This window comes from Typopeltis vanoorti, chromosome 24 (assembly GCF_054136105.1).
Source record: "Typopeltis vanoorti isolate ZY-2024b chromosome 24, IOZ_Tvanoo_1.0, whole genome shotgun sequence".
NCBI classification, from domain to species: domain Eukaryota; kingdom Metazoa; phylum Arthropoda; class Arachnida; order Uropygi; family Thelyphonidae; genus Typopeltis; species Typopeltis vanoorti.
This window is the reverse complement of record NC_143572.1, coordinates 68,187,075-68,208,915: the sequence shown is the minus strand read 5'-3', so window position 1 is coordinate 68,208,915 and position 21,841 is coordinate 68,187,075. Positions and strand designations below refer to the sequence as shown.

Below are 21,841 nucleotides of genomic sequence, written 5' to 3'. Positions count from 1 at the left end.
CTTAGCTTTTCAAGTACGATTGCATAAATCTTACCTGGAACTAATTGTTCTTGGTAAGATTTAAGATAGAGAAATTTCTTAGTAATTCTCACATTCAGCTTTATTCCCTTTTTAATAGATGGGGACTAAGAGCTCTATATCAATCATCCGAAATTTGATCTTCTAACCAGGTCCTCTGAATTATGTAATATAGCCACTGCAGAACTTTTATACTTCCATATTTGAGCATTTCTTGGCAAATATTTGTTCCAGCTGCCTTTCCACATTTCAAGTTTTTTGATAGCTTTTTCTTAAAGTAATAATGAAATACAGGTAGAATGAAATAGATGGATCCATAATAGTGTTTTTATAGCAGATTTCGAGTACTTTTGGTAACTTGTTTCTAGCTGCTTCTTTAGCCAGCTGATCCGCTCTCTCGTTTCCTGCTAACCCAGTATGCACATTTACCCAGCAGAACTTGATTTCCCATCCATCTAGAGTGAGATTCCGAACCAGATTTCTTGTCTGTTCTATTAATGCTATGTAGTTGTTCTGGTTGTTTAGTGCTTCTGTTATCACTGTAAATTGTGGGTGTGTGTGTGTACATAAATTACTAAAGGGATACTATAAGATTGACAGAAGAAATTACATGAAGTAGGGAGAAAACAAGGGGTCACACTTGAAAGCTGTCTAAGAGTGTAGTTAGTAAGGATGTGTAGACTTGGTTTTTTTCATGGAGATTAGCGAATAAGTGGAATGGGTTGCCAGAGGTGAGCACCCCAACAGTGAATAGGTTTAAGTAGATGTATGATATTGCATTAATGAATAGAATGGGTCTCCATCGCTGAGTCTTTTGACTCCATGGAGTGCCCATATAAATAATAATCCATATCTCACAACCATACAGAGCAGTTGTGAATATGTATGTTAGCAGTCTCAGCATTAGGGGAAGGCTCACTGATTTCCTTTTCCATATCATGGCCATTGTTACGTTGTTGTTTTCTTAAATATTTTACATCTATTGTTCTCCTTGTGCCTGGTGAGATTTGGCTTCTAAACTGACTTTCTGGGGCCATTTCTCTCTTCAAGCTCTGACAAAATTTATTTGTTAATGCTGCGCCATTCAGAACTGTAGGATAGAAATTCTTATCCGAAGAAACTTTCCCAGAATTCAAGTAATACCTTATATAGATTAAGTAGATTGAGTTCTCAATATACAGTCATAGCCTTGACAATCTTAAATTCCCCTTTTTTTCTCTAAACATAGGTTCGATATTTTCGTGAGTGGTAAAATTCAATCCCTTACTCAGACAAACTCAGGTATACATGGGAAAACATATTTTTTATTTATCTATGAACATTACAATTTAAACAACACCTATAATCAAGCAAATCAAGGTTAATGCTAAAATACAAGTAAAGCAGGGTAATAATAATCAAACAGACAGACTATTCAGACACACTCATGAGAATCTTATGTTCATCTATATCACAAACATGGATGTCAGTATTAAACTAGATTACTGCTACTAACGACCCATACACATTAAACTTGGTCTAGACAACTTATGAACGTAGACTACTAGTCCAATTCAATTAACATAACACAGGAAACTGTCTCAAAAATCTCTCTTTCTTCTTTACTAAACTCCGTCCATTTTTCACCTTCGTCAAAAAAGGGAAGATTTGTACATTACCACCTTGTTAGATGATTTCTCGATCCTTCCGTATGTTCTTTGTTATAGACTGTCCCTCTGTACGATGGATTACTGCCACGTGGGGGACACGTGCTCGTCCCGAATTCGCCACTTGTTTCTTCTGGGCTTATGAACTTTTTGCGTCACCGCTTCTAACATGATTTTCCTTCAAAGGAATCCTTTGCTGCTTTCTCATCAGTTAGATCCACACCGATGGTCTAAAACTCGAACACTGCCGTCATCTCGTGCTATATTTTCTTCGACTTGCTTCGCTCAGCAACGGGAAACAACGTTGAGCAGGAGACTCACGGGGAGGCAAACGTGACCGGGGAACACCACAGGAACCAGGAGAAAAACGTAAAAGGAAGCAAAAAAAAAGATTCTCTCAATGATGTGAATCCTTTTAAACCCCATTATAGCACCCTCTTTCCGTACTCCAAACTTGTCTGCAATGCTCTCCCATTTGCTGTCTCCGAGTGATGTCACCTCCTTGCTGTACGTGCATCGCTTTTTTTCAGGGAACTCGAATTTCTTGCGCCTTCCACGAATGCTTACTCATCGCTCATTACATCATCTTTGGTGGTCAAACTGCAACCTTTGAACTTTTGTTCTCACGATGATACACGACTTTATAAATACCATATTTTAAAATTGTTGTTTTTGACAAATTAAGATTATTCCATCTATTTTAGACAATAACCTTAAACATAGTACAATTTAATATTTATTTCCTCCTTCGATTTCATTTTAATTTAAGATTCAACCTCTTCTTTTATATTTTAATTGCTTTTTAAGCAAAGTTAATATTTGCATCTTCACATATTATGTCTGTTTTGCCAAGAGTACAAGTGTGCTTTTGCTTGATATTGTTCTCTTGTTAAATCTTGAATAGAGCAGTTCTGTTCTTGATAGAGCCATCATGCAAGATCTAATAAAGGCCCCTTCCTTTTTCTAAAAATTTTCCTTAGAAAATTTTTCCAACTTCTGGTTTTCCCTCTCCTCTCTGGAGATGACTCTTCCATTTTGTCTCCCAAAATTAGACCCACGCCTGGCCCCGGATGCATCTTCTGTGCTCTGAGTGGACACTTGACACATGTTGTGAACATTGCCTTGCTCGTCCTGAATTCCTTGAGGCATATCTGGGTCATTTGTCATTTTGTTGTGAGCCTCCTCAGATTTGCTATTATTGCTGACTTGGCTATCTTCAACCGCTTCCTTGTTGGATTTTCCTTGTTTCACTCTAGCCAGTTGTTTATTCTCTAATCCTTCAGCTTGGTCTATACCTCCGGCATCAGATTTCTGGTTCTCGTGTGATAAGGCAAGCTCTTTTGAATATGGTTGAGTGCAATCAATGTGGTTCTCTTTGTTCTCTGTGAACTTAACATCCTCTATGTTCTGGGGCCTACTTTTCAAAGGGGTCTCCTTTACTCTGATCTCTAAGGCTCTGGTATGTTGCCTTAGCATTTTCTTTCCCAGAGAAACTGATCCTTTTACTGGAATAATCGCATGAGAAACCACGTCTCCCTAGGAAATCTTCCCCTAAAATTAATCTTACTCGAGAGAGTGAGTTCTTGGGCAGAATTAGGAAGTTATGATAGACATTCAAGCCAAATGCTGACAATCCTATTCTTAGTCTTACTGCTTTGGTGGTGTGAGTTGTGTGTGTGTGTGTGGGAGGGGCGATATCCCTAAAAGTTTGATGTATTCTCTCAGCCTCTTGATTCTTCCAATCACACAAGCCCCCAGTTCCTTGAGACATTCCTCAGAAATAATGGAAACTTGGGAACCGGTGTCAAAGAGTGCTTTGAGATCCTTCCCACAAATTCTACCACTTACTGCCATCTCAGGCAACCGTCCTTTGCCTTGCTGCCCATTCCTATCAGGTTATCTAGCACAAAGGTGGAAGTTGCTTCAGGCTGATACCTTGCTCTTGAGTTTCCTAGTGATACAAAGCAGTCTCAGACAATATGCACCAACTTGTCGCAGTTGTAGCACCTAGGAGGTTCTCAGCAGTAGTCTCTTCTACTTTCTCCGTCCAGGGACAAAGAAGAGTTATTTTCACACCTGGCAGATAGCTCAGTCAACTTTGTCATCATTGTGTCCATCCTTTCTAACATAGACTGTTGCAATCTTTCTACCTCTCTCTCTGAACTATTTTTGTTATCCCCTCTTCTTGGGAGGAAAAAGATTCATGATTCTAGGAGACTCCAACGTCAATTGATTATTATTATTATTCCGGGCAACTCCAAGGAGTCGACAGACTCATCGAGGGAGGCCCTAACATCATGACGAACAACTATTCGACATTCACACAGTATCTGTCATACCTCGCCTTGAACTCATTCACGGTCATAGCACCCACAACAGACACTGGCAGCTTATTTCACTCATTCACCACTCTCCAAGTAAAAAACCTAGCTCTAACACCTCTGCTAACCACATTCTTGCCCAACTTCCATGTATGGCCCCTAGTCCTCCCACCACCAGTCCTATTCTCAAAAATATCTTCTGGATTAATCTTATAGAAACTCTTCAGTAATTTGAATGTCTCAATCATATCACCCTTTTTCCGCCTATCGACCAATTTTTGCAACCCACAAATCTTCAACCTGTTCTCATAAGGTTCATTCCACACACCTGCTATCATCTTGGTCATTCGTCTCTGGATCCTCTCCACCTCCTCCCCATCAAGAAGAAACCCTGGCCGCCATATCTGGGCACAGTAGTCTAGATGGGGTCTTATCAAGGCTTAATACAGAGGAACAATAACTTGTTTGGCTCTGCTTGTTAAAGTATTTTTCAGAAGCCAAGTGATTTGATGAGCTGATTTAGCCACTTTTGCAATGTGCCCCCTAAACTTCAATTCCCTATCCACCAACACTCCCAAATCCCTGGCCTCATCAATCTCCTGGAGTACGGTTCCACCAATGTGATATACTGCTGCTAATCTTTTCACCCCAAAATGCATAACATTACACTTTGCCACATTAAATTGACATCCGTTTTCCCTAGCCTAGTCCTCCAAACTATCCAAATCATCCTGCAAAATTTTGACATCCTGTGCACTCACAATTGCTCTACCCAACTTTGCATCATCAGCAAACAAGTGAACACTTCCTCTCAGATCCTTTCCTATATCATTGATGAACAAATTGAAAAGTAGTGGTCCAAGAAGAGAACCCTGCGGCACACCACTAGTCACAAACCATCTTTTGGATTCAACTCCTGAATAAACCACATTCTGGTATCTCTCCATCAACCACCCTCTTATCCATCTCACCAACCCTATATCCATCCCCATCTGCTCCAGTTTACTGATTAGAGTTCCATGTGGTATCCTGTCAAAGGCCTTGGCAAGGTCCATTAGAATCGCTGTAAACCCATTACCCTTATCCAGTTCAGCCATCACTGTGTTATAAAACGTGAGCAAGTTACTGAGGCATGATCTACCCTTCACTAAACCATGTTGCCTCCCATACAATATCCCATTTTCATCTATCCAATCCTGTATTTTTTTCTTGACTAATTTCTCCAAGACCTTGACAACGAATTCGGATATGCTAATCGGTCGGTAATTTACAACAGCAGTCTTGGAACCTCCTTTATGCAGGGGAACTATTTTCCCCTCTTTCCACCCCCTCGGGACTAATCCAGAACCGAGACTCAAATTAAACAAAATGGTCAAGGGTACTGACAATTCTTTAGCCGCTTCACATAAGACACGAGCTGGTATACCATCCAATCCCACAGATGTATTGACATTGAGGTTTTGCAATAGACTACTCACCTCCACTTCATTCACCACAATTCCCGTATAATCTATTGGTTCATTCGTTTCTGCAATGTCACCACCTGGATGATATATTCTTGCAAAGTGCTCGCTCAGTAACTTATCACAGATTAATCACTGAGTCAAGGCGTTCTATAAGCGGTTGTTGAAACTTCTCTACCTCCTGTCTGATCAAGGAGCGAACTTTGCTAAATTCACAGGCAGCAACACTACAGATTGACTCAGTCTTATTTCTTCCATTACCTCCCTGCACCTTCTGTTTCTGCTTCCTGTCCATTCCCTCCCTTGCTGGATTGGAATTTCTACCCACATCTGTACTTTCCTTGATCATATTAACTGGGCTTGCTACCGCTGCAGAACAAATCTCCCCAAGCAGCTGTTCCCTTTCCTTTACAGCCTCGAAACATTCCCTCAGAGTAGTTATCCCCTTCCCGAATGCTGTTTCCCTTAGTTCTGGCCTTAGGCCAACTCTAAAATGCTGAAATATGGCCCATTACAAGTGATCTTTCTCCCCATCAGGCACATTTATAGTACTAGCAAATGAGAGCAGCCTGTTGTGAAAGTCAGAGGCACATTCTCCTTCCTTTTCCACTATCTTTTGGAGCTTCCAGAGGCTGGGTCCCACACTTTTCACCCTTGAAAACTGGGAAATGAAGATTTCCCTAAACCTCCGGTAATCCAAAGTCTCTCTTAGGAGGGGCGAGGAGTAAAAGAAACTCTTTGCTCTTCCAACTAGCTTACTGCGAAGCAGAATAAGCAGCTGGAAGTCATTCCATCACCCAATCCTCCTAAGCTCTTCTATGTAGTCAAAAAAAGGCCCTCACATCATCAGAGTCCTCTCCAGAGAACTGAGGAAAAATCTGCTGGGGATTTATACTTTTAAAAAATTCTGGGTTGCTCAGATCCGAACTAGATGGAAGAGACATTCTTGTACGCTTGGCTTATACTCTTATATAAAGATTAAACTTCAAAGTTCCCTCCCTTTTTCTTTTTCCAAAATTTTCAAAAGGTCCTGATTGCTGAGTATGACACCGAAGACCAACTCACGATATTTGATCCAGCTCTTTTATTTCTTTGGATCAAACATGTCCTACTGGCTGCATCATTGTTACGTAGTTGTTTTCTTAAATATTTTACATCTATTGTTCTCCTTGTGCCTGGTGAGATCTGGCTTCTAAACTGACTTCCTGGGGCCATTTCTCTCTTCGAGCTCTGACGAAATTTATTTGTTAATGCTGCGCCAGTTAGAACTGTAGGATAGAAATTCTTATCCGAAAAAACTTTACGAGAATTCAAGTAATACCTTATATAGATTAAGTAGTTAAGTAGATTGAGTTCTCAGTATACAGTCATGGCCTTGACAATCTTAAATTCCCCTTTTTTTCTCTAAACATAGGTTCGATATTTTCGTGAGTGCTAAAATTCAATCCCTTACTCAGACAAACTCAGGTATACATGGGAAAACATATTTTTTTATTTATCTATGAACATTACAATTTAAACAACACATATTCAAGCAAATCAAGGTTAATGCTAAAATACAAGTAAAGCAGGGTAATAATAATCAAACAGACAGACTATTCAGACACACTAATGAGAATCTTATGTTCATCTATATCACAAAAATGGATGTCAGTATTAAACTAGATTACTGCTACTAACGACCCATACACATTAAACTTGGTCTAGACAACTTAGACTACCAGTCCAATTCGATTAACATAACACAGAAACTGTCTCAAAAATCTCTCTTTCTTCTTTTCTAAACTCTCTATTTTACACCTTCGTCACCAATAGATAACACAAAGGGAAGATTTGTACATTACCACCTTGTTAGATGATTTCTCGATCCTTCCGTCTGTTCTTTGTTATAGACTGTCCCTCTGTACGATGGATTGCCGCCACGTGGGAGTCACGTGCTCGTCCCGAATTCGTCACTTGTTTCTTCTGGGCTTACGAACTTTTTGCGTCGCCGCTTCTAACATGATTTACCTTCAAAGGAATCCTTTGCTGCTTTCTCATCAGTTAGATCCACACCGATGGTCTAAAACTCGAACACTGCCGTCATCTCGTGCTATATTTTCTTCGACTTGCTTCGCTCAGCAACGGGAAACAACGTTGAGCAGGAGACTCACGGGGAGGCAAACGTGACCGGGGAACACCACAGGAACCAGGAGAAAAACATAAAAGGAAGCAAAAAAAAAAAAGATTCTCTCAACGATGTAAATCCGTTTTATAGCGCCCTCTTTCCACACTCCAAACTTGTCTGCGATGCTCTCCCATTTGCTGTCTCCGAGTGATGTCACCTCCTTGCTGTACACTCATCGCTCTTTTTTAGGGAACGCGAATTTCTTGTGCCTTCCACGAATGCTTACTCATCGCTCGTTGCGTCATCTTTGGTGGTAAAACTGCAACTTTTGAACTTTTGTTCTCATGATGATACACGACTTTATACATGCCATATTTTAAAATTGATGTTTTTGACAAATTAAGATTCCATCTATTTTAGACAATAAACTTAAACATAGTACAATTTAATATTTATTTCCTCCTTCGATTTCATTTTAATTTAAGATTCAACCTCTTCTTTTATATTTTAATTCCTTTTTAAGCAAAGTTAATATTTGCATCTTCACATATTATGTCTGTTTTGCCAAGAGTACAAGTGTGCTTTTGCTTGATATTGTTCTCTTGTTAAATCTTGAATGGAGCGGTTCTATCCTTGATAGAGCCATCATTCAAGATTGTCCGTCAATCTTTATTTGCTGTTTTCCATTCTTTTCTCTCTGAATATCATTTTTTTTTTTTTTTTTTTTTTTTTTCAGTGTTCATTATCAAACCATGTCTATTTTCTTCTTCACTTAACTTCAGCATTGTGCTTTTTAGTTCCCCTTTTGTTTTCAATAATGACTGTCATCTGCAAATTGTAAAATATTTATTATTATACCTTGAATTGAAATTCCCCTTATATTATCCATCATTGTTATCTGAGACCTACAGGGAATCAAGGACCCATCGAGGGAGGCCATACATCACACAAACCAGCTGTCATACCTTCCCTTCAATTCATTCATACCAGGTACACTCACTATCCCTAAAGGCAACCTATTTCACTCACTCGCTACTCTATGAGAGAAAAACCTAGCTTTTATCCCTTTCTTGACTGCAAACAAACTTCACTTCCATGGATGGTCCTGTGTTCTCTCCGCACCTTCTATATAATGAAAAATTTCAGCAGATAATATCCTGTAACTTCCATTCAGAAATTTTTAGACCACTGTTATATCACCCCTCTCTCTCTCTCTCTCTCCTGTTATCCAGAGTTTGCAATCCACATAATTGCAATCTGTCCTCATAATCTAAATCCTATAATCCAGATATAATCTTTGTAACTCTCTTTGCACCCTTTGGAACTCAGGAGACCAAATCTGTGCATAGTAATCAGGTGCAGTCCTGTCAAAGCCTTGTAAAGATAACTTCCTCTTACATGACAAGGTTTGTTTCAATATCGCACTTATCCATTGAGTTCAGCATGTATTTGCAACTTTTGCTATGTGACCTTTGAACCTCAAATTCCTATCCACCACTATGCCAAGATCCCTAGTCTCATCAGTTTCTCGTAGCATAATCCTGCTAATATTATATGCTGCTGGAAATCTCAGCATGCGAAAGTTCATAACTTTACACTTACTCACATTTAACTGATAGACATTTTTGTTTATCCAAATTTCTAGCCAATTCAAATCATTTTGTAAGGGCTTGATATCAGTAGTATTCCTGTTTGCCTTGCCTATCTTTGCATCATTGCAAACAATTTCACATCTTCTGCTAGACCCTTCCTAATGTCATTAATGTTTAGATCGAACCAACAATGGCCCAAGGACTGAACCCTGAGGTACACCACTGGTTACCTTAAATCTGACAGATTCACACCCACTGTATATCACATTTTGATATCTGTCTGTCAACCATCCACTGATCCAAGTCAACAGTTTATATTTCAATCCCGTATTCTCCACTTTATGCAACTATTCTCCACTTTATGCTAAGATATATCTTAGCATTGTGAGTATTCATTAATTGAATAATCTCATCAGTTGCTGACACTAGAGCACCATCTGCATTCAGCAAAGTTATTCTTCCTCATTCATTCATTCTTTTGCTTTCAGTATAAAATAAAATTCTTTTGATTGTTTTTAGCCTGCATAGCCAATTTCTTTTCATACTCTGATTTAGCTTTCTGTACAATACTCATTACTTTTCTGGCCTGCATTTTATATATTTCAAAACTCCTCTCACTCTTAATCTCACGATATTCCTTCCACATCGTTTTCTTCTGTGGTTCTCTTGCTTAATAAGGTTACACATCCATTTCACTCCCATTTATTCTTTGAACGCTAGAGATGCATTCAGGTACTGCCACATTTTAAGCACTTTTTCAAAGATTCCCATGCATTGCTCACATTTTTCTCATTCGGTAACTGATACCATGGAACCAAAGATAGTATTCTCCTAAGTTGATAATAATTTCCAGCTTTGTAGTTCAGCATTGTGGTTCACCAAAAGAAGACGTTCAGCATGTAATCTGTTCCAATGAGAACATCAGTATAATTAGATACTTCCCAAGAAAGCATGGCTGATCACCGTCACAACTGGTGTTAAAATAATCATATTCTTAACAGAGATCCTTTCTGATGCTATGAACAAATCCAACACTCTTTGACCTCAAGTTCCTTCTTTCACATGCTGCTTGAGAAAGTTGTCTCATAACAATTCAATAAATTCCTCTTCATCTCTATCATGAGATTTTTCTTCTACCCAGTCAATGTTTGGATAATTAAAGTCTCCCATTGACATCAGGGATTTTGGGTCTCCTTGTCTCATATTCATCCTACAGGAGAAACAAGCAACATCTAAATTGTTGCTTTTACATAATTTAAACAGTTGACTATTCATCTCACACAGTTAATGACTTGTATTTTGAACTCTACTTTAAGTATGCAACATAAACTTTGGGAACTCTAATGAAAATCAATTTAGACATTGTGTTTATAGAGATATCAGTCAAGAAAAATAGCAAAAATAGGATGTTTTAGGAGGCTGCTGTCAGTTTTATTTTATTTTTTTTAAACAAATAATTGTTATTAACATTACTTGTGAATATACCAAATTTAAATTTAATTTCATTACCTTTTAAAAAATAAAAAATTGATGTTTCCTGAATGCAAAAATAATTTTTTAAATTTCTGGAACCATCATTTTGCATGCATATATATATATATATATATATTTACCCACCTTTACAATGAGTTGCCCTGGTGTTGTACCATCTTTACACTTGAACTATGTTTCAGGTGCAAACTTAACTGTTTGCTTACTTGGGATTAGGAGTTAAATAACCAAGCTTATAAAATTACTTGGTAACCCTAATATACAGTATCCCCAAGTTAAGAAATTAATTATATATATATATATATATCTATCAGTGTTCCCCAATATGTAACTAATTAAAAGTGGAAAAGCTAAATTGTAAATCAAAGATGATTGCTCTGAATATTGCTATTTTATTAACCTAATATAGGAGCAGTGAAAGATGGACCTTATGGAAGGCCACCGCCACCAGGTGCAATGAATCAACCTGGAGGGGGTGGTCCACCACCTAAGCGAGGACGATGGGATGCGTCCTATTCTGGAGATGGATATGGAGGTGGAGCCAAGTAAGAGCTTATTCCTGGCATATGTAACATAGTAAATTCATTAATGGAAAACTTTTTTTCGGGCATGTGTCTTTATTTATATAGAACATTGTTCTGTCATCTGAGTTTTATTAAATTAGATATGAAAGGGCAGATTGCTGTAAAACAGTGTTGTAGTAGTAGTAATAGTAGCATGATTGTAAAATTATGTTTTTTTTTTTTTTAATCTCTTTAGAAGATGAGCATACAACTCTTAATCTGTTAATATGCTACTGTGCATTATCATTTGAATTAGGAGTTTTTGTACACTTTTGTCTTTAATAATAATATAATAATAATATCTCAAAAGGAGGTCAATATATAATATTATTTTAGTAGCACCTGTCATTCATTCATCAAAATGATGCCCTTTATTTGGAAAGAACTGAATTCGAATCCTGTTTAGAACACAAAGGATCTTTAATAATTTTTCAGCAGCTGATAAGTTAATTGGTCTCATATTGTGGTAGCAGGGTTTTCCCTTCTGGAAACATGATTTTTTTTACTGCAAGACAGATATACTTGACAGAATAAGTACACTATTCAGATAGGATTAATTACCCTGTCATAGCATTGATTAAGTTTCTATTAAAGTACTTTCAATGGCTTTGAGAAGACATTGAGCCTGACATGTTAAGGAGAAGATGAGATATTATCAGTGCTTTCATGGAATCACCAGATTTATTGCTGGAAGGCCTTCCATTCTGCATACAACGCCCCTCACACTGCATTCTTTTGCCAGTGTAAGTAATTTGATCACTCTTAAAAAGATGGTAACTATAAAAATTGAAGAAACATAGAAACCTCTTATCAACAGGTGATTTTATAGAACAAGTAAAATGTTTGAGCTGTTTAGGCGCAATTATCAGTGAAGATGACAAATCAAATAGAGAAATAGATAACAGAATTAGTAAAGCTGGTATGGGATGTCAGTTGCAAAATTAATATATGGAATGAGAGAAAGTAGAAACATAAAATAATGATAATAAACAAAGCACAAATAAAATAACCAAAACAATAAATTAGCAGTGATCTGAGAACCAAGTGGAGAATGCTATTGAAGATGTTACCAAGCTTGTGAGAGAGGTGGGATTGTACGATATTACAGCTGCAGATGTGACAGAAGTCTTAGAGAGCCATGATAAACCGCTTTCCAATGAAAACTTAAAAGAATTAGCCGAACAATTAAGTCAACGTCCAAAGGAGGAGGAAGAAAACAAAAATGGTCCTCTGAGAGATATGAAAACGGCCGATTTACAGCATACCCTTGCAAGCATAGAGACATTGACTGATGAACTCTGCGAAATGAATCGCGATTGGGAATGGAGTGCGAACGTAAAAAGGAGTGTAATCGCTTACACTGAACCTTACACTGAATTCCTTAAAGAAAGAAAAAGAAAATCTAGGCAGTTAACACTGGATACTTTTTTTAAAAAAAAAAAAAATGCAGGTGATCCAAAATCAGGAACTTCAACATAGAAATATGTAATATCTTTTCGAAGTTTCATCTTTTTTGTATATAATTTTGTTTTGTTTTTGTTATTAATAATTTTATTTTAACAAATATATATGTGTGTATTATCAAAGCTTTAAATATAATAATGTTACACATACTTCATGTGCATATTTTTTGACTGTGCGGAACATAACTTCATATTAAATGCCGTAAAATGAACCCAATTAAAATTGGGTTCATTTTACGCCGATTCGGTTTACACCCGTTTTTTCAGGAATGGAACTGAGAGGCGTAAACCGAAGACTACCTGTACTTGATACGAGACTGGAGACTACAGATATGAATGTTTTGAGAAAAATGAGAGTGAACAGAATTTTGCATTAGTGGCAAAATCCTTTTAAAAATGGGGATATTAGAAAGAAATATGGTATTGTTAGCATTCAAAAATGTGTTAGAGCTGATCTTAGGTGGTATATTGACTTAGAATGGGAGAGAAAAGTTTAGCAAAACAGGTGCTTATTATCAAGATGGCAGAAAAAAACAGATAAAGACTAAATGTATCTGAAGATATATGAGAGTACTGACAGATAACAGATTAATTTGGATGAAAATTGTTGATAGGAAGTTAGTAATGAATTAAAGTTTTCATGTTGTAATATCCTCTACATCCCATGAGGGTGCATATAAGGAATTTGATGATAATCTCAACCATACTAAGAGAATTATGCACTATACGTTGTAACTACAGTTTTCTCTTGTGTTATTTTCATGAATGCAGTTACTTACATAAAGTTGCTTGAAGGTATTTAAATATGGAATTATGTGCTTTTGCCATTGTGATTAAATTTTTGTAGTAAACAAAAGTTTTAGCAGTGAGAATGTTTTTTTAATCCAGTTTGAAATAATAAATTGATTTATTTGTATCTTAATATTTTTGAACATATTTTTTCTACAAGGCATTTATTATTGTTTTTTTTTTTTTTTTTCAGTCCTGATTATAGTTATGGAATGGGTGGCGGCGGTGGTGGTGCTGACTATCCCCCACCTCATGCACCTCCTCCTCCTCCACCTCCAGCTGGTGGAGGATATGATTCATATCCTACTGGTGGTAGAGAAGCTGGTGGTTATGGGGGTGGTGGAATGAGAGATTACCAGTCTAGCTATCCTCCTGCTGATAACTATGGAGGTGGCTATGGTAATAAAGTAGGTGGAGGAATGCCACCTGATAATAGAGACTACAGGGGAGGATATGGTTCAGGACCATCAATGGGTTATACAAGCAGTTATAATGATGACAGAGGTTATGGCACTGTGCCTGGACCTGATCCTGGATATGGTGAGTTTTTTTTTTGTCTTGTTACATTAAATATTGAATATTTTATGGAAGTGATGGAGAAATTGCTCTTTGACAAGAAACATGAGAATTTATTGATACAGAATTTTGGATATAATTCAAATTTTCTGTTGAAAAAAAAAATGTTTTCATATTGGATTAAATTATGTACTAATGAACCCTTCATAGCAAACACATTTTCACCATATTTGGAAGCTCATAGTATTGCTTTAAAAGGAATATATTCCAGTTTCCAAAAAAAGAAGACAGAAATATTGAGGTGACTGTCAATATATCAAGATTACAGTTATGTGCTTAATCATGTCAAAAGATAGTGACTCAGACTAGATGCCTAGCAAAAAATACTAGAACAGTTTGAAGAAAAATTGTTGAAAATATTGATATAGAAATCCTAATTAGTTGTTGAGCTATCGTATTATCATGAATATCCTTTGAGGATATATTTCAGGAAGTGATGAAGATTAATCAGATTAAGAAGCCTAATTTATTGTCAAAAATTTTTTGCATTTTTGAAGTGAATGGAACGAAAAAATTCCTCATTAAGGAATTTCTTTTTTTTTTTTTTTAAATAGAGAAGAATTTTGTATTAAATTTTTTAGAGATCAGTAATTACTGGCTAACTCTCTTAACTCTAATAATTAGGAAAGGAATCTTACTTACTTCAGATGCAGTAATTTAGGTATTCTTTGTCTTTTCAGAAGTGTATTTTGTATCTTTGATTGAATGTTTTGTTTCTTACAGGATTAAAAATATTTTATTTTTGAATTTTCATTGTTGAGCAGGTGATGTTTAGCATGCAACACCAGTTACTATTCTGATTGCCTGATGGTGGATTGGATTTTCTCTTCAAATTTGTTTTGAAGCAGTATAGTGAAGGATTTGTTGTTACAAAGCTGGTCAACAATTTTGAATTTTTCCATTTAAAAATTTAATAGTTTGTATTATTACATGAGATTTTTGGAGAAAACTTTCACCTGTTATAAACAGCACATAAGAATGCATTAAAATCTGTGCTTCTTGAAAAAGTGTGAAATACTCTTAGTAGTTATATTATCTTACATATCTGTCATATGTTCAATTGCAAATTCCAAAATTGCAAAAAAAAAAGAAGTTTTGAAGTTGCACTGATATTCATACAGTTATATCTCTCAACTGTTCTTAATTAAGTGCACACACCTTTTTTCACTTATTTTATCATGAATCATTTTTTAATTGGTAGAAAACAATATATATATATTTATTTATTATTATTATTTTTTTTTTAGTTATCATTCAGAATTAGCTTCCGAGAATAGTGACAATACAAAGCAACAACTCTTTCTTTTATCATACAGCATTCACATAGAATGCAAAGAGACAGAAAATTGAAGGAAAGCATAAATTAAATGAAGAAATTACTTTGGTATTTGTAAACTGAGTTAATGTTTTGTCTGGTTAAGTTATTCAATAATTACTATGGCAGACATGCTATTGCTCTCTCATGCTGACTCATTTTGACTTATGGTAATATTTGCACTTCATTTATTACATGATCTATCTTTCATTTACTGTCATAAATTGTTCAGTTGACCTGTGTTCTGCAAAGCCAACCCAAATTACTGTCTTATGATTTATCTTCTGTCCTTTGCAGTTGAATTAATACTTTCATTTGTGGTCTTGAAATTCATATCACAGTTGAATGGCTTCCTCATCAGATCTCATTTTTGGAGTACCTCTGGGCTCCAGACTCTCTCTCTGCTTCTTGTGCACAAATAATCTTCTCTCACTGAACTCAAATGTTATAATAGCACACTGCATTCCTCTACTTAATTTGAAAATGCTAGTAATACTCACGCATTCCAGTCTTCCAGATCCTCCATAACCGAGGACACTGATCTTGCCATTCTTTGTTGGGATGAAAATGACTTTGCCAACTTCACTGCTATCCAAATATAGTCCTCTTTAGAAAAATCCCACATTTTGGCCTTATACCTTTTCTTCAGTTTCCTTTAAACTTCTAAACACATGCTGCTGAAGATTAAACAAGGATTATTTTATTAGTCAATGAAATTAATTTGAAACTTATAAGTAACTCACACAAACTGGTAGCTTCCTCAGAGTTTATAAGCACAGAAAACATAAACAGATAACAAAATTATTGAAAACTGAAAAATCGTTACAAAAGAAAATAAATTAATTCATCCTAAACTTGAAGCTGCTTTTCATGTTTGCTATTATCAAGTGAAGACTGGTGATGTTTGTTGGCAAAATTGAAATCCGAGAGGTTGAAAGATTTATGAAAGGATTCCAGATATCATTTAATATAAGCCCTTGACTTTCTGTTCAATGATCCATTTGAATGGATAACTGTAATGGATTCTTTTAGAAGTCTGGAATAAAAGTTTTCTTCTAAATATGCATAGGAAAAATATCCCAGTTTACCATACGGTTAGTAGTTGAGGTGTGGCTGGCCAAACCAGATTCCAAAGTTTCTTCACATCAAGGAGCAGGTGTTTTCATCAGATATGGCAAAATGAATTTATCATAAGGCTTCTTTAGCCTTCATACATGAATATATCTGTTTCATCGGTTTTGCTATTAACAAATCAGATTTCATATGAAGAAATCTGCCTTCATTCTGGCTAAGAAGTTAGATGTAGATTCTTGGAATAACATTAGCAGTATGATTCAATACAGCTAATGCTAAATAAGACTGACATGCACCATTCATATCAGTCTTATTTTATTTCTTGTGTAAATTGAACAAAGAAGAAATTTGATTTATTCTTACACTCTCAAACAGCTATCAACCTTTCAAACAAATCAACCTTTCCTACCACCGCCTTTCTCCTTCAGAAGAATCTATTCTGCAGAAAGATTTTAACTTTACATTTTGCTAGCCCAAGCTAGCATTATCAGAGGTACTTTAACAATACCCACTCATGGAAGACACAAAACAATGACCCGGATAACAAGGACAGTCACTTGCACGGAGGATGACAGTGACACTTGTTGTGGTGATTCCTGTTAATGATGACAGGTAGATAAGGGCAGTGCACCAAAATCTAAACCATTAACTCTGGTACTGTAAAACTTTTGCTGCTTCCAAGAAGTCTTTCTGATTTAAACTGATTTGTAAAATAGTCTGGCTTTCTTCCATGGAAGAAAGCTTTTTCTCACCCTTTTCTTTTATTCTTAATTGTGGAGCACTATTTACATACTGTTTTTCCCAATGTTTACAACTCCCTCCCTCAAGACACATGATCTGTCAAACCTATAGCCTTATCAAGCATATTAATTCCTTAGTATTCACCTTGTTTGACTTAGCAGTGTTATTGGCTCTGACAGGCTATTAAGTGTAATGGAAAAAGAAAGATGGGTTGGGATCTCCTGCTCACTCATCACCATCTATCTCTCCCCCCATTCCCTTTAAACTTGGGCCTCTTCATGATGTCACACTCACAAGGATGAATTGATGAATTGTTCACTAAATGTCTCAATTATATCCTCTGCTGAGGTTACACTTTCACCAGCTAATATCTTCCTCCTATAATCATTTGGTTGGATGGTTTTTAGCTCATTCATTTAATTTTTTTTTCTTTATACATTTAATAATAATTAGTTTCATCTTTGAATGGTATCCTTAGAATCTGTCATATCTGTTCACCAATGATATTGTTTTTTCCTCTGTTTACTTATCATTGATCATAACCTAACTTTTCACTAAGAGGACAAAGAATATTTCTCTGAGTTTTGTTATTTATACATTTTACTCTATGGATTTAAAGTGAAAAAGAGTTATAGAAGTAATGATATAAGATATATTTGAAGCAAAATGAATAAACAGCCATAAAGAAAGTGTAATGATGATAAAGGAAAAGTCGAAAGGATTTAAGAAAGTGAAATAATATAACTCAATAACATTCCACTGGTGATCTTTCAGGATTTCTTTGCTTGATACTTTTGGAATAAATGAAATTTCTTTTGAATTTCTGAAATGTAATTTAAACAAAATATAGATTTTAGATATAAAATTTCTTCTCCTTCAGCATGTCTAAAATATTTTAGAATCTATTAATATTCTAAATAGAGTGGGATGGAAATATTTTTTGATTAACTTCTTTCAGGAAAGAAAAAGCAATACATTTTTCAGTATTGTTAGATTATTAGACTTGATTTACAAATGAGTATTGTAAATTTTCATTTTGCGCTAATTGAGTTTATTATGTACATTTCCAGCTTTATATATAATTGGAGTAACCATTCAAGGTCTGGCCAATTTTAAAAAGTGTACTCTTTACTTATTTCTCTATTTCATCATCATCATGCGTATCAAGGATTTAGGCCTAGCATGTCCTGTTCCAGCCTTAGAAGTCATTGTTGAATCATTTAAGAGGACGTTCCTGGTTTTTTCTTTTTCCTAATGGCTTGTACTTTAAGGCTTGTTTTGATAATTTATCTTTCTGTTTTCATTCTTTGAACGTGTTCCATCCAATTATGTTTATATTTTTTAATTTTTTCTATTACTGGTTCTTGGTTCAATTCTTTCATAATTTCTTTGTTTCTTTTGTGATCAAATAGGGTATACTTTGCAGTTTTTCTCATAAACTTCATTTCTGCTGTTATTAATCTTTGTCTTTTTGTTTTATTGTCCAGATTTTGCTTCCATATTAAGACTGGTAGGACTAATGTATTGTATTAGTCTGGTTTGTTTTTGAACTAGGTTTGGTTTAAATATAGAATTAATTACACCTGTTATTTTTAAATATTTCGCAATTTTTACGTTTATATCTTTTTCATTTTCGTATGTGATCATACATCCTAGATAGTTAAATGAATTCACCTGTTCTAAGATCTTGTTATCTATTACTATTTTAATTCTTGCTGGAACTTGTCCCTTAAAGGCCATAGTTTTTGATTTTTCTGATGATATTATCATACCATAATCTTGGGCTATCTCATTTAGATCTAAAATAGCTTTCTGTAAATTATCTTCAGAATTTGTAATTATTATTTGGTCGTCGGTAAAGAGGAGAGTGTTTATGTTTACTGTAAGAGAAAGTTTAATTCCTTGATGTAAATTTTTATTCCATTTTATTATCATTTCATTTAAGTAGATATTAAAGAGTTGCTGAGAGGGGACATCCCTGTCAGACCCCTTGGTTTATCTTTCTCGTATATGATAGCTCGTGATTTAATCTTATTTGTATGATTATTTTATTATATACTTGTGATAGCTTTTAGGATATTATTTACAGATATAATATCCTAAATATTTGTCTTTCTTTTAATATGTTAAATAATATGTTTCTTTTAACTTTGTCAAATGCTTTTTCAAAGTCAATAAATGCAATATGTGTTTCTAAATTGTATTCTCTTCTTTTCTCTATTATTAATTTTAGGCAAAAGGCTGGGTCTATACATGATCATCCTTTTCTAAATTCATTCTGTACTTCTAAAATAAAGTTTTCAGAATATTTCATTAATTTGTTATTTACGATTCTGCTATATATTTTGTAACAGGAATTTAGTATACTGATACCTCTATGGTTTTTAGGGTCATCTCTATTACCTTTTTTAAAGATAGGAATTACAATTGCTTTTTTCCATTCTATTGGGGGGGGGGGGTACCAGTTGAATAAATTTTATTTAAAAATAATAAGAGTCTTTCTTTGAATCTTGTTCCTGCGTATTTATATAGTTCTGAACCTAGCTTATCTTCTTCAGGTGATTTTCTGTTTCTTGTTTCTTTCAGGCTGATTTCTAATTCTTCTTTAGTTATTTCCTTTTCATTTTCATTAATTGTTTGCCAGTTGTCTTTTTTAAAATATTTGTCTGCCCACAATTCTGTGTAGTAATTTAGAAATTCTTTTAATTTCAATTCGGCGTTTAATTTTATGTTTATATTTAAGTGTTTCAAAATCTTATATACATTGGGTCTTATTTTATATAAATCAGGTTCTAAATTAGAATCAAATTTATTCCATGCCTCTGTCTTTTTCTGACTTCTCTTTTAGCTATGGCTCTTATTCTTTTATATTCTATTTCATCTTCTAATCTTTTACTGCTCAACCATTTGTGATAGGCTTCTTTTTTCTTTTTGATTATTTCTTTGATTGTATCATCCCAGATCTTCAGTTTTTTCCTTTTATTTAATTTTTTTGGTCTTTCCTAAGCTTTTATTTGCTGCTGCATTTATTTCATATCGTTTTCATATTAAGCCATTCTATTTCTTCATTTTATTTTATTTTATCTAGATATTGGTTAATTCTTTGTTCATATAGCCATTGTACATTTGTGTCATTCAATAGTCTAGTTTTATAAAATGTTTCCATTTTTCTTTCTGTTCTTGTTACTTGTAGCCATTTAGGTGGTAATCTTAATTTTATTTTAACAAGGAAGTGGTCACTGCTTATTTCATATCCTCTGTGAACTCTAGCATCTAGTGAAAATTTTGATGCATTTTCATTTAATATAAAGTAATCTAATATTGATTTTCATACCCTTGCTGCCCAAGTATATTTATGTATGTCTTTATGTTTATAGAAGGAATTCATTATTTTTAGGTTATTATAAACTACAAAGTCGATCAAATTTTTACCATTCCTGTTTAGAGTATGTTCTCCATGTATTCCTATATTATTATTAATTTTCGTGTTTCCAATTCTTGCATTTAAGTCTCCTGCTAAAATTATGTAATCATTTTTATTTATTTTATTATATATGTTTTGTAGCTGATTATAAAAATCAATATTATCCTGTTCTTTTCCTTCTTCTGGGGCATATAAACCAATTATTGTTAAATAGCCTCTATCTATTTTTATTCTAGCTTCCGTAATTTATAATGTTTTAACTGTTTTGAAAGGGTGTTATGAATCCAAATCATGACCCCTGCTTGTGCTCTTTGGTCTCTGTCGACTCCACTGTATATCACATTAAAATTTTCAGTTCTCATAGTTCCTTTTAATTTCTTTTTTGTTTCAGTGATTACTGCTATTTTAAAATTTCTTTCATTTAATAGTTGGTCTAATTCTATTTCTTTATATGCTATTCCTCTTGCATTCCAGTTTGCTATGTGTATTATATTTTGTCGCTTCCATTTTTGTTTTACCTTTTCCATTCCAGAGTCGTTTCCCATAGATTCAATCCGATTATCTTTTTCTGTCAGCTACAAGTAGAATTATGTTCTCCATGTAAGGCGACTAGCCTGACGATGGAATAGTTCAGTGGTAGGGCTGCTACCTGAAGGCTTCTGAACTAGCCTTCTTCCGAATTTAAACCCATAGGAGGAATATGGTATATTGAAAGGGGAAAGAGTTGATTATAGAAGAATTATAGTAAGGTTTATAGAGAGGGTGTAGTTGTAAGGCCAGAAATGAAAAGACCCCATGGCCCTCGAGTACTCTAATAGCATAAAGGTCATAAAATAAGAAGAGTTGTCTGAAAAGTCCCTATAGGAAAGATTAAAGTGGATCTTCCTCAAAGTAGAAGAGGATAGATTCAGCTAGGGGTCCATGGGAGTGCCGCGCTTCCCTTACAATCAAGATGATTGCCCCTTATGGCCCTGTTGGTCCACGAGTCCTTATTCAGTATATTCGGACCACCCCACCATACACACACACATGGTAGGCTCCCTTCTCCGCCACCCAGGGGATGTGTTCTCTAGGGGTTAAAGGGTGTCCCCCCCCCCCCCCCCGAGAATTCTCTATTGAATGCTCTTTATAGAATGGGGAAAATACTCTCCATTTTTTCAGTCCTAAGCAACACATTTTCACATTTATCAAAATTGGGCTACAATGAAAATTACATGAACCTAAACAAGGATTTTTAGCAGTTGTATAATAAAAAAAA

General features: G+C 35.1%; 1 protein-coding gene across 3 annotated transcripts in view; it reads left to right on the top strand.

Moving 5' to 3' along the window:
* LOC150093381 (uncharacterized) overlaps nt 1-21,841 on the top strand; it is a 196,304-nt gene that overhangs the window by 72,356 nt on the left and 102,107 nt on the right. For all 3 annotated transcript variants that reach the window (XR_016550431.1, XM_090413692.1, XM_090413691.1), the window contains exons 4-5: nt 11,048-11,183; nt 13,647-13,993. Coding sequence is in view for 2 of the 3 variants with exons in the window: in XM_090413692.1 (XP_090269818.1) it covers nt 11,048-11,183; nt 13,647-13,993 (483 nt within the window). In the remaining variant the exon portion in view is untranslated. The remainder of the gene's footprint in view (nt 1-11,047; nt 11,184-13,646; nt 13,994-21,841) is intronic.